This window comes from Cavia porcellus, unplaced genomic scaffold (genome assembly GCF_034190915.1).
Source record: "Cavia porcellus strain 051 isolate PalLab524CR breed Dunkin Hartley unplaced genomic scaffold, mCavPor4.1 scaffold_4, whole genome shotgun sequence".
Taxonomy (NCBI): domain Eukaryota; kingdom Metazoa; phylum Chordata; class Mammalia; order Rodentia; family Caviidae; genus Cavia; species Cavia porcellus.
The window spans coordinates 72,341,918-72,356,217 of NW_026947487.1; the positions used below are offsets into that span (position 1 = coordinate 72,341,918).

Genomic DNA, 14,300 nt, shown 5'->3' on the forward strand with positions numbered 1-14,300 from the left:
TATGAGAAAAAGCTAGCACAGGAGTGAGCTTCCAGTCTCCAGGGTCACACATCAACTACCATTTAAGCGATTAGCATTGCAAACAGAATTGAATGCTTTATTCTCCTTCCTCCTATGGGGAAATTTCTTTGTCCCACACACATCAGGACTTTCAGGAATTATGTAACTCAAATATTCATTTGCCAATGGTATCACAAATTTAAAAATGGTGTAAGTTCAGTATTATTTTAGGTGGGAGAAGAGGATTTGGCATGCAATACCAAGGTGATCATTGAGGAAAGGCCACAAATATCCAAAATCTTGTTTTAACTTTTACATTTTAAATATCAGAATGGACAGCCTTTGCTGAAAACGAAGCTGGCTCTGAAGAGGCCCCGCCATAATACTGACCGTGACAAAGCCGGAGCAGGCGAGGCCGCAGCACGGAGGGGACCAGGCCCCCTGGCAGCTCGCGCAGGAAGCGCTTCAGCAGGCTGGCCGCAGCGCGCACGTCCCCCGGGCCCAGATCCACGTGCACGCCGCTCTCCCACGCACGCTGCAGCTGCTCCACCGCCTTCATGCTGCCGTCCACCCTGAACAGGCCCTCTTGGGTCAGCCCTGAAACGGAAAAGCAGGCCCAGCGAGTACATACCGGAGTCTCGCAAGCAAACACAAATCTAAAGAGTAACACCATGAATAAGTGCATCCCAGCATTATCAATCCAGGAGGATGCTCATATTCATATGCAGTGGACATCAATGCAAAGGATCACACATGCTTGTTTTAAGAGCTGACCGCTAAAAACAAACATGTCATTTCTAGAACATACAATACTGAACAAGAAATTTCATATATAAGAAGAAAGAATATATATGTATATTCATATATACATATAATCTTAGTATCTGAAACTAGTTTAACATTTCAGAAATACCATTTTTACCTTTTTGAAAACAAATAAATTCTGGACTGGAGATTTAACTTAGCAGTGTAAGCGCCTGCCTGGCCAAGTGTGAGGTCATGAGTTCAATCCCCAGTATCACACACACAAAAAAAGTTCTGAACTACATACAATTATTTTTGTAATATTTTAATAAATAAGTAGTCACTAAGAAGTAACTACTAAAAATTGGTAGGAGACATGATGGTCACTTGAGTCAGCAGAAGCCTGGGTCAGGATCCGGCTAGCAGGGAAGGCTTCTGCAGAATGGACACCTTAACCTTTGACTGAAGCACAGCAAGATGGTACGGATGGGGCTGATAGCCTGGGAAACCAATGAAGCTTGAACCTGAGAGCCTGCTTGTGGTTTAAATGTCTGTTCCCTCAAACTCAGAACAGAAATTTAACTGCCAATATAAAGGTGCTGGAAGGTGAGCACCTTTATAGGTAAGGAGCCATGAAGACTGGGCTGGACTCTTGAACTTGCTATGTAGTCTAGGCAGAACTCACACTTGGGATCCCCTGGCCTCAACCTCCAGAGCACTGGGATTATAGGCCTATGTTACCACACCCAACTTTCTCCCTTTTTGATTCCTAAAGCCTAATAAAGTGAGCCATTTGCTCTATCATACACTGTTGCTTTGTGCTGCCCTGCCAGATGCCCAAAGCTATGGGGTCACGTGATCTGGGACTGGGACCTCAAAAGTCATGAGCCAAAAAATGTTCTGTTCTTCTTTATGAATTAAACTCTTTGGGTATATCATCATAGTGATAGAAAGATAGTACAAGGATTAAATATCTGCACTCATAAAACCTTGCTCTGCCCCCAACAAAGAGGGACAAACATAAGAACTAAACCACCAAAAAGGATAAAGAAAGGATAGGAAGGTGGAAACATAGAGCACTTAGACCAAAGAAAGGTGGGGTAATCACACGAAACAGGATAGAGCCTGTGTGTCAAGTTACACAGTGAACCTTTACTACTGGAGTTTGAAGGAGGGGAAAGCACAATAAAATCAGGGTTTGAGGAAGATTCAGCAATCTGTAAGTAGAGAATGACAGGACAGAGGGCTTTCCTGCCTTGGGGAGACTGCAGCCCAACTTCAAGAGCTTAAAGTAGAAACAGGAAGAGAAGCAGATCAAAGGTGACTTACTTTGTACAAAATAAAGTAATAGACAAAGAGTTGAAAGGTACCATTAGGATTTGAAAAATAGGAAGGAGGGGGGCACTGTAAAAGAAGAATGGGACAGAAAATACTGATTTCTGTTTAGCATAAGCCAGTGCCTCAGAAAATGCGTTAGCAGCAATTATATTTAGAAGGAGTGGGCCAAGTTCCTAACTCTGCTCTCTTCCTCTAAGGGTCCAATGGTATATGTTGGCAAAGACACGAGCACTGAGGCCTACAGCCTACTACAAGTCCTTAGAGGAAGAGGTTGTTTCTATCAGCTTTTACTTCTTTCTCTTACCTGATAATTCTATTGCTCTTTTTAAAGCAAAAGAAGTTGATTTTTAAAAATTATTTGGCTACTTCATGAATTCTTTAGTCCAACAAATACTAAATGAGCTCCCAGTACTATGTTAGGTACTAAAAAAAGTTAACTGAAAAAATTTCAAATACTATCATTATCCTTATGGAATTTGCAGTTTGTCATATATATATATATATATATATATATATATATATATATATACACATACATACATTCATGTATATCTGTCTATCATCTTTTGGTTGTGAAGAAGATCAGAATCAAAAGCTGATGTAAATTTGAGCTCCAAATGTGATGATAATTTTGAAACCAGGTATATTAAAAATATTTAACAACCAGTATGGTTGAGGCTCCACTAATCAGAAGAAATACCAGTCATATATATAATAGTGGCTCTAAAATGGTCTCATGGGCTCCACACCTCTTGGTTCCATGCCTTCACTTAGATTAAGTCATAAAAGCCCTTGGCTTGGCCATCTTCCCTGTTTGTTGTTGCTTTCGCTCTGAGTCTTGCTGGCCTGCTCACACAGAGGAAGCAGCTGCTATTTATTTTGTTAGTTACCCTCTGGAAAATGCCACAGGCAAGGAATAAGGGTAGTCTCTGGCCAACAGCCAGCAGCAAAGACCCTTAGGTCAGCAGCCCACAGATAACTGAATCCTGCTGGCAGCCATGTGAGTGAGTTGGAAGGGAATGCCCTGTTCAGACTGATATGACTAAAACCCTAGTTGGTCCTATCATCAGAGTCTGGAAGAGACCACAAGAGAGAAGACACAGTAAACTCTGCCATATTCTTAAGATTTCAGCTTAGTCACTCAAAGCTTCCAAGGTCTCTGTTTCTCTTACTCTTTAACTTTAGAAACATATCAAACTGTTAACATATAACGAGGAGCATTCCATTCCTAGTTCAAGACCAACTCCTGAAAATCTAGAATACTGGCTCCTCTTTCTGCATTCACTCAGTTCATAAACCTAATTGTGTCTTTGCTCTTTTGCCCAGAAAATGCCCTTTGGATCAGACTTTACATTTTTCTAGCTTTGACCTTGACTTTCTCTTTTAATGAGTTTTGTACTTAAAAAAAAACTCAATTAAAAGTACTTTCAGAATTTCCAAAATAACTACTCAACTCCCAGGACTGTGTATGGTGTTTAAGGCCTGTGATGCCACTGGACTGTTCTTGTAGAAAGATGAGGTCCAAATGGAACTCCCTAGGGCTTCTCAGTCACTTTTTATGCCTTAATCCTTTTTATGTACACCACTCTCTTTCCTTGGGAATGTCTCCCACGCCAAACAACTCTCATGATACTTAGTGATTTTCAAGCAGGGAAGATCCCCCTAATCCTGAACTCACACTATCAGACTCTGGAAAATAAAATCCATGCAGTTTTTTAAAGTTCCTTTGAGGCTGTATAATACATATAATATCCATGACACTTACCTGGCTATGTATATAATCTTTAAACTTTACTGTTCTTTACTCATGTGTCTTTGTTTGGCAGTACTGGGAATTGACTTTGAGGGTCTCACACTGAGCTACATTCCCAGCCCTTTTGTAAAAAAAATTGAGACAAAGATATCACTAAATTACCCAGGTTGATCTGAAACTTGTAATCCACCTACTTTTTATGTAACTTTATTATAGATACGGACCACCACACCCAGTCCTACTCCCATATATTTCAGAGATCAATTATGTTAGATTTCAGAGGTTATAGGTTATGGTTTATGATAAAACAGAAGTTTAGAAATGAAAGAGCAATTACCTATCTTTATGTCTGAACCACTGCCAGCCAATTTTCTCTACAACTGAAATATTTATAATGTTATGCCTACACCAAGAGAAACTAAGTATGGCAGAATGCATGCATCAGCCGAAAAAGCCTAATGCATGCATTAGCCCAAAGAGCAGAGTAACAACATGTAAGCACATGGTGACATCTGGTGGTGACTGCAGAATTCACCATTTAAAAGGACAGCAGGGGCCAGGGATTTAGCTCTGAGAAGCACAAGTGTCTGCCTGGCAAGCGCAAGGTCGTGAATTCTATCCCAGTACAAATAAATAAATAAATAAATAAATAAAATTTTAAAAAAGACATAGCCCCCAGGACTGCACTTTCACACTAAAGAGTAGGTATCCTCTAAAACTGCCAACAAGATTAGTTGTTACACAACTTTCAAATGAGGCCTGGAGAGGTAGCCCAGTGGAAGAGTGTCTGCCAACATATCAAAGACCCTAGATTCAACCTGAAGTACCATTAAAAAAAAGTTTCAATATTGTATGCCTTGCAGCTTATAGTATGTGTACATTATAAAGGAAAAAGTCCAAAGTCTCTTTAAAGGTCTTGAAATAGGCCCTGCTAAACACTTTTTGTCCTAAAATTCCTTTAAATAAGAATTTTCCCTCATATCATCATATATGAAACAACAGTGTACAACCAAAAGAATCTACCTGTGATTAAATTATATGACCAGTCAACTCTATGGCTACATCTGAGTGGTACCTACTTTATCACAGATGCACAATAAATATTACAGACTTGAAAAAAGTACAAAATAACCAAATGAAAACAAATTGGGAGTATCCTGCTCTCAAACTTCATAGTACACTTCAAATTTACCTAGGTTCTTTGGCCTGTTCACATGATAGCTTCAAATTCAAGAAGGGGCTTTCATTGCCTGTATAGTAACTAACAATTCTAATTGCAGGTGATGCTGTTGTAGTTTGGCATAACTGATGCCATCTTGTGCCCTGTATTTGATGCAGCAGAGTGAAAAATTACTCAGAGTACAAGTCCCATGAGAAAAGCGGAATAAGCTGCACTCACAAAGAGAAAAATTAACCTGCTCAACAAAAGAAGCAAGATACAAGTGTTAACCAAAATTAATGTAAAATTCTATTTAAAATGTTCCAAACAGGATGCCCTGCTTTGTGGTTTTTTCCTTTAAAAACTCTGCAACCCTGTAGTTTGGGACCATTTGATTTGACTCTGAAACAGGGGTCTTTGCAGGTGGTCATGGAGCTCAGCTAATAAAATCCCAAAATTTGTCATTCTGGCTGCTTGGATTCCTATATTGATTATGAACCACCTCAGCAGAACCTACCCCAGCTTGCCATTGAGATTCTGACTCAGTATGACTCTGGAAAGTTGCCAACCTGTTCATATTTTGAAAAGTGATTCTACTTGAAATCTCTAATTAAGAGTGACTGGTTTAAGCCACTAAAATGTTTATTTTATATTACTTAAGAACATTCTGTTAAAATACAAGTAAGATTATGCTAAGGAGGAATAAAAGAAAATCAATTCCTAATTCAAATTTTGCCAAAGCTCACATACACTGATGAAGTAAATGTAAGCATATTCAACTCCTATAGAACTGATTACAAATACACACATTCTTTGATCCCATTTCCAGGAAGTTTATAGATATATGTGCTTAAAATGACACATGTTCAAGATTAATCGTGGAAAAACAAGATTAATTATGAAGTCATGGCTTATAAACAGCAAAAAGACTACAGACAATTCAATGTCACTGGTTTCTAATTATTGTAAAAAAGGACACATATACTGGGTAGTGTGCAAGGGAAAAGAAAAGAACTAAAAATGAGAGAAGCTCTTACATACAACAATATGGAAAAATCTTCAAAATAAATTGCTAAGCAATTGTTAAGGTATAAGTGGTATGAAGATTTGTTTCAAAAGGTGAAATGTATGCATTTATATACACACATACATAAATAAAATACCTTCTTAAGAAGATCTTAAGAAGTAACAGAAACTAAATGGTAACATTATGAAAATCAGGAGACAATTTGGAGGGACAAAGTTTTCACAGTATATTCTTTTATAGTTTGAACTACATGAGTTTGTTGACTATTCACATATGCCTAGATATATAGTCATCCCTTGGCACTCATGACGTATTGACTCCAGGCCCCTGATAGTGCTCACCCCTTTTCTGTATCCCTACTGAGTACATAAAGATAGTTAAGGCATCTAATAAGTTCGTGATTGACCTCAACTGACAGAGGGGCTCAAAAAGTGTTTGATAACATTAAAAACTATGACTGGTGCACTGGACCAGCATGGCAGGTCTTGAACCAGCCTGTGCAAGTCTTGTCGCTCCCTGCTAGGCTTGGCAGACTCTGGAGTTCTGGGCCTGCCAGTGCCATCAGTTCCAGAGGCTGGGCAGTCTGGGTTGAGTGTCCCTGATCCCAGCTAATTTGGGATCCTCGCTCAGCCCTGGAAAGGGAACTTCACAGCTTCCTGTTGCACCAGACCAACTCAGTGGGTCTTGAGCGAGCCTGCCCCATGTCCAGTGACCCTCCTCTCTCAATTGGGGGAACTGGTCGGCCAGAGTTCCAGGAGCTGAGGGAATAGAAGAGGATTTCCAACAGGCCCTGGGGAAGCCTTGGAATAACACTTGAAACACAGAAATATAGGAAAATGACAAAACAAAAGATCAAATTACAATCTCAAACCTCCAGCCCACCCAAAGAAACCTTAGGAGCTATGTACATAGAGGACAATATATGCCATCACATGAAATATCGGACATAATTGCAACTGAAATAAAGAAGCAACTCCGGGAAGCTTTAAAGGAATTTAAACTAGAAATAATCTCCCAGGTAAAAGAAGAAATGATAAAAGAAATGAAAGAGATGCTGAACATAACTAAAGAAGACACAGTTTAAAAATTGGAGGAACTAAACAAAAAAGGTAGAATCCCTGGATAAACAATATAAGAAACAAACAGAATACAGAAAGCAGATGCACAGAGATATACAGGAAATTAAAAAATTCATTGAAACTTGTAAAAACTGCCTCAATGAAAGTGAAGGTAGAATTTCAGACCTTAAAGATAAGATTGCAGTTAGTGAACAGGAAAGGAAGGATCTTTTAAAAGTAACAAGAAATCAGGAAATAAAAATTCAACAGCTGTAAGACAGTGCAAAGAAAAACAACATAAGATTGATAGGGATAAATGAAAAAGAAGGGAACAACATAAAGGATGCCAAGAGGATATTTAGAGAAGTAATAGCCGAAAATTTACTGAACATGAGATTGGAAACTGATATCAGCATCAGTGAAGCATACATACTCCAAATAGCCATAACCAACATAAAACTACACCCAGACATTTACTAATCACCATTCGAGAAATCCAACAAAAGAATAGAATATTAAAAGCTATCAGAGAGAAAAGACAGATCACCTACAAAGGAAAACCTATCAGAATCACAGCAGACTTCTCAACACAAACAATAAAGTCAAAAAGAGCATGGAGTAAAGTATTTCAGATCCTAAAGGAAAATGATTTCCAACCTAGGCTGATGTATCCTGCAAAACAGTCCTTCAAAATGGATGGAGAAATAAGATACTTCCAAGCAACACCTGAAGAACTTCATGATCACCAAGCCAACCCTACAAAGAATACTAAAAGACAGTTTAGATACACTTAGGAAAAAAACCACAAAGCAAGGCAGACAATTAAACAGAACAGAAAGATAAAGATACAACAGCAGAAAGATAACACATCAACAATAAACCAACATGTAACAGTTATAACTAACAATGTAAATGTTCTCAATGCACAAATTAAAAGAAACAAACTGGCAGAATGGATCAAGAAACAAAATCCAACCATATGCTGTCTACAAGAAACCCATCTAATCCAAAAGGATACTCATAGACTAAGAGTCAAAGGATGGAAAACAATATTTCTTGCAACAGGAACCTCCCCCAAAAAAGCAGGGGTAGCTATTTTGGTTGCAGACAATGCAAATTTCAAACCAATAACAATCAGAAGAGATAAAGAAGGTCATTGCATACTGGTTAGGGGAAAACTTCAAAAGGAAAAGATAACAAATTTAAATATATATGCACCAAATTCCAGAGCACCCAGTTATACAAAACAATTATTAACAGAAATGAAAAACTAAATTAGCAGTAACACAATTATAACAGGAGACCTTAACACATCATTGACACCAAGAGACAGATCAACCAGACAGAAAATCAGCAAAGAAATAACAGAACTGAATCACACCAGTGAACAAATGGATCTGATAGACATATACAGAGTGTTCCACCCAATAACATCAGAATACACATTCTTCTCAGCAGTACATGGATTATTCTCTAAAACAGACAATATATTAGCTCACAGAACATATTTCAATAAATGCAAAAGAGTTGAAATTATCCCTTGAGTGTTTTTGGATCATAGTGACATGAAATTAGAAATTAATGATAAAAGATACTGCAAAATGCCACAAACACACAGAAACTGAATAACACACTCTAGAGTAATCAGTGGGTCACAGGGGAAATTAAAGAAGAAATTAAACAATACCTACAAGCAAAGGAAAATACAAGTACAACTTACCAGAATCTGTGAGATGCAATGAAAGCTGTCTTCAGAGGAAAATTTATTGCACTGAGTTCCCTATCATGAAAATAGAATACATACAAAAAAAATAACCTTGTGTCACACCTCAAACATCTAGAAAAAGAAGAGCAAGTAAAGCCCAAAGCCAAAAGAAGGGAAGAAATTATAAAAATCAGAGCAGAAATTAATGCAAGAGACTATGAAAACAATCCAAAGAATTAATGAATCAAACAGTTGGTTCTTTGAAAGAATAAATAAAATTGATAAGCCCCTAGCCAACCTTATATTAAAAAGGGAAGAAAAAGCTCAAATTCATGCAATAAGGAATGAAAAAGGTGAAATCACTACAGACTCTGTACAAATACAGAAGATCAGTAACACCTATTTCAAAAACCTCTACTCTCAAAGGTTTGATAACACAGAAGAAATAGACAGATTCCTAGAAACATATGAAGTACCAAAGCTAGGTCAAGAAGATGTAAATCTGCTGAATAACCCAATTTCTATTAATAAAATTGAAAATGTAATTAAGTCCTTACCTACAAAGAAGAACCCAGGCCCAGACGGATTCACTGCAAAATTCTACAAGAAGTACAAAAAAAGACGTACTGCCAACACTCCTCAAACTCTTCAATGAAATTGAAAGAGAAGCAATCCTTCTTAAGTCATTCCTGGGGCTGGGGATTTAGCTCAGCGTCATAAGCGCCTGCCTTGCAAGCAAGTGGTTGTGAGTTCGATCCCCAGTACCAATTAAAAAAAAAAAAAAAAAAAACTTGGGGCTGGGGATTTAGCTCAGCGGCATAAGTGCCTGCCTTGTAAGCAGGCAGTCGTGAGTTTGATCCCCGGTACCGATAAAAAGGAAAAAAACCAAAAAAAAAAAAAAAAAAAAAATCATTCCTGGAAGCGAATATTACTCTAGTACCAAAACGTGAGAAAGACCTAACTAAAACAGAACTACAGGCCAACCTCCCTAATGAACACAGATGTAAAAATCCTCAATAAAATATTGGCAAATAGGATGCAGCAAATCATCAAGAAGATTACACACCATGACCCAGTGGCATTCATCCCAGGCATGCAGGGATGGTTTAACATACGTAAATCAATAAATGTAATCCACCATATCAATAAAACCAAAAGTAAGAATCACATGATCATTTCTATAGATGCAGAAAAAGCTTTTGATAAGGTCCAACATTCATTTATGCTAAGAACCTTACAGAAAATTGGAATAGATGGTCTTTACCTCAATATGATAAAGGCCATCTATGACAAACCAACAGTCAATATCATACTAAATGGCCAAAAATTGAAAGCCTTTACTTTAAAATAAGGCACAAGACAAGGATGTCCCTTATCACCACTCCTATTTCATATAGTACTGGAAATACTAGCCAGAGCAATTAGACAAGAGAGAAATTAAAGGGGTAAAGATAGGAAAAGAAGAATTTAAATAATCATTATTTGCAGATGACATGATACTCTACATAGAAGACCTCCAAAACTTCATTGAAAGACACTTATATATAATATAAATTCAGCAATGTAGCTGGATACAAAATCAATACTCAAAAATCAACAGCATTCTTATACACTAACAACAAAATCACTGAGAAATAAGAGAAGCCACACCCCTCACACTAGCAACCAAAAAAAAAAGAAATATTTAGGAATTACTCTCGCGAAAGAAGTGAAAGACCTATCCAGGGAAAATTACAATATCCTGAAAAAAGAAATTAAAGAGGATCTCAGAAAGTGGAAAGACATCCTTTGCTCATGGACAGGAAGAATACATATTGTGAGAATGTACATTCTCCTCAAACTGCTATACAGATTCAATGCAATCCCAATAAAAGTACCATCAACATACCTCATAGATCTAGAGAAATCACTCCTAAAATTTATCTGGAGCAAGAAGAGACCTAGAATAGCAAAGACAGTTCTAAGCAGTAAAGGCAAGGAAGGAGGCATCACAAGCCCTGACTTGAAGTTATATTACAAATCAACATGATACTGGAATAAAAACAGAGCTGAAGATCAATGGAATAGATTAGAAGATATAACTACAACTACAAAAACACTCAACCACCTTATCTTTGATAAAGGGGACAAATAGGTTCACTGGAAGAATGACAGTCTCTTTAATAAATGATGTTGTAAAAACTGGCTCTCCATATGCCAAAAACTAAAACTAGACCCATGCCTATCACCATATACTAAATTAAAATCTAAATGGATCAAAGATCTGAATATTAAAACGGAAACACTAAATCTATTGGAAGACAAATTGGGTAAAAACCTTGAAGCCAAAGGGGTAGGTAGAGAATTCATGAACAGGACTCAAACCACATGGGAAATACTTCCCAGAATCAATAACTGGGATCACGTCTTGTTAAAAAGTTTCTGCATGTCAACAGAAATCTCCCGCATAGTGAAAAGAAAACCCACAAACTGGGAAAAAATCTTAGTGAACTGTCCTTAGACAAAGGACTTTTGTCTAAAACATACAAAGAATTAAAAAAAATCAGACTGCCGAAATTCAAAGACCCAATCCCAAAATGGGCATCTGAGATGAATACACAGTTCTCAGATGAAGAAATACTAATGGCAAATAAATACATGAAAAAATGTTCATCATCATTACTCATTAGAGAAATGCAAATTAAAACCATGCTGAGATTCCATCTCACTCCTAAAAGAATGGCCAGGATCAAGAAAACCCACAACAATAAATGATGGAAAGAGAGACTGTGGGGGAAAAGGAACTCTCCTGCACTGTTGGTGGGAGTGTAGACTGGTACAACCATTGTGTAGGTCAGTCTGGAGATTTCTCAAAAAGCTGGATTGAAAGTCCCATTTGATCCAGCTATTCCACTTCTAGGCATATTCCCAGAAGAACTGAAAGTATCATACCGCAGTGATATATGTGCACCCATGTTTATAGCAGCACAATTTGTAATAGCCAGATCTTGGAAACAACCTAAGTGTCCATCAACTGAGAAATGGATAAAAAAAAAATTGTGCTATTTTTATACAGTAGAGTACTACTCAGCTATAAAGAATGATCACATTGAGATATTTACAAATAAATGGGTGCAGCTTGAGACCATACTCATAAGTGAAATAAATCAAACTCACATGTATAAATACTAAATAGTTTCCTAGTGTAAGAAATGATAAGAATACATAAAAGTATGTGGTAATCATGATTCCCCATTATATTGCTTTGAAGCCTTATAAAGTTTTCATTCATTAGTTGGAATGGTTTTATTCTGGGTTGTTTAATTTTATTGTCTTTGATGGTAGGAACAGCTATTTTGAAGAAAACAAGACATTATAATAGCTAGTGCTGATTTAATATCATCTTATTTTGAAGTCCCATCAAGCTTTTGTTCTTCTGTCTCCATTGGTTTTATCATGTTGTATCTTATTGGATTTTATTATATGTGATAGTACAAAGAATATTTTTTATAGACAAGGAGATAATATAGAAACCATTGTTTGTTTTCTGTTAGTTGGTTCTGAATATCCTATAATACTTTCATTCTCTTGAATGGTTTTACACTGTCTTGATATGTTTGATGCTACAGTATACGAAGTTATATTCAAATATTTCAAGGAAAGAGACACTATCATAACTACTGTTATGTCAGGTTATCTTGTGGTGAAACACTATGTTGCTTAAATTGTTCTGTTCTGACCTGTACTGTTGTGTTGTTATGTCCTCTTTTATCTCAATCTCTTTATTTATTTATTTATTTATATTTTTTTAATTAAGGGAAAAAATAAAAAATAGCAGGATATGTTATAGTAACCATTTTGATTTCCTATTAACTTGATTTGAAGCCCTGCATTGGTCTCATCATCTTGTTTTGACTAATTTATGCTTTCTGTTTTGTTTGATAGTATCAAGTTTGAAGGTATAGGCAACTACTTTGAAGACAGTTAAGATTCACTATGATGCCCATTCTGATTTGACTATTATCTTCTTTTGAAGTCCTGTAATGTCTCCAATGTTTCGGTTTTATTGGTTTTATTCTGTATGGTTTTGTTCAGTTTTATCATACCTGATAATATAGGCAATTCTTTTTAAGATATCAAGAGGCATTAAGGTAACCATTGTTGATCACCTTGTATTCTGTTCTTACATCATGTACTATGTCCATCCTTTTGTTTTGACTGACTCTGTTTTGTTTTGTCACATTTGGTTTTATTGTCTTCAAAAAAAAAGTAGTAAGAACTGTGGGAATTATAAAACCCAAAATGTGTAATTGTTATTGTAAAAAAGAAAGGGAAAGAAAGTGCTCTAAAGGATATAACTGCATGTATATATAAGTGTGTAAGATAGATAACCATATTACTAAGTTTTTGTTGGATCATTGAACAGAACTGTTTGCAGTCTCACTGTTTGAATGTCTACTTTGTATTCTTTAATTTTGTAACTTGAACAACTATTTCTAAGATGACAATATATAATCTATTAACTAGTGATTTCTGTTTATTTTTTTGAAATTCTGTATTACTTATACCCTTTTTCTGTTTGTTTTGTTTTTCTCTTTAAATAAAAAAACTAATGACTATCAGTTGGAATTTAGTTGATTATGAGAACCCATTAGTAGCAGCAGAACTATGGATTTTAAGAGGCTTTTAACACTTAAAACTAGAAAGCATCAAAACTAAAAACTTCAATAATTAAAGTGACTGTTCTATGATAAGCTGAATCAGTAGTCAGTCTGGTATTAAGCAGTAATGCATCCATCTACCCATCCAGCTATGCATGCATGCTAGGGTCTTGCACCTGCTAGGCAAGTGCTCTATCACTGAGCTACATTCCCAGCCCAGTATGTCCTTTATCAAGGGAAAAGTATGTTACACGACAATCTGCTATCCTCATTAGAATGCTGTAGACTATCCTAATCATACATCATGAAGTAGTTCTCAGAGAACCAGGAGCTGAGACTCACCACGCTGCACCAAGTACTCCACGATGCTCCTCACCATGGTGGGTACCCCATCCTTAGTGAGCCCCTGCTGTTGAAGCTCTTGCAGGCTGACTCCAAATAACTTCTTATAGGCAGGATCTTGCTGCTCACTCAGTGGCACTCCCACTATCTTTTTCATATCTTCTCTCAGCTGAACCGCTGCTCTACTTTGCTTAAAAGGACAGAAGAAAAGAAAGCAGTCAGTCACGTTGACCACAGAAGGATGCATGGTTACAGCAGGCACTCTAAAGTTAAAATGCCAGGGTCTGGAGATGAACAGCAGCAATCTCCCCTTATTTTTATGTCAACTCAAATCAAAATATCTCTCACAATTTGCTCAGTGTTACCAATGGTGCACACTGATCTAATGGTTAGAAGTGCCAAAAATGGATAAAGAAATGGCTTGAGTGAGACACCTAAAGCCACAACTTAAATGTAGCTAAGAGAGGGAGCAATACGTGGCTATATACAAAAAGATATCACTACAGCAACCAGGGGCATGACTCAGAAGTATCT

General features: G+C 36.9%; 1 protein-coding gene across 1 annotated transcript in view; it reads right to left on the reverse strand.

Annotated features, from left to right (window-relative positions):
- The window catches only part of Fam13a (family with sequence similarity 13 member A), a 315,293-nt gene that overhangs the window by 280,982 nt on the left and 20,011 nt on the right, over positions 1 to 14,300 (reverse strand). The window contains exons 2-3 of the mRNA XM_063247270.1: positions 13,767 to 13,956; positions 391 to 597 (exon numbers count right to left, since the gene is read on the reverse strand). Coding sequence (XP_063103340.1) covers positions 391 to 597; positions 13,767 to 13,956 — 397 coding nt within the window. The remainder of the gene's footprint in view (positions 1 to 390; positions 598 to 13,766; positions 13,957 to 14,300) is intronic.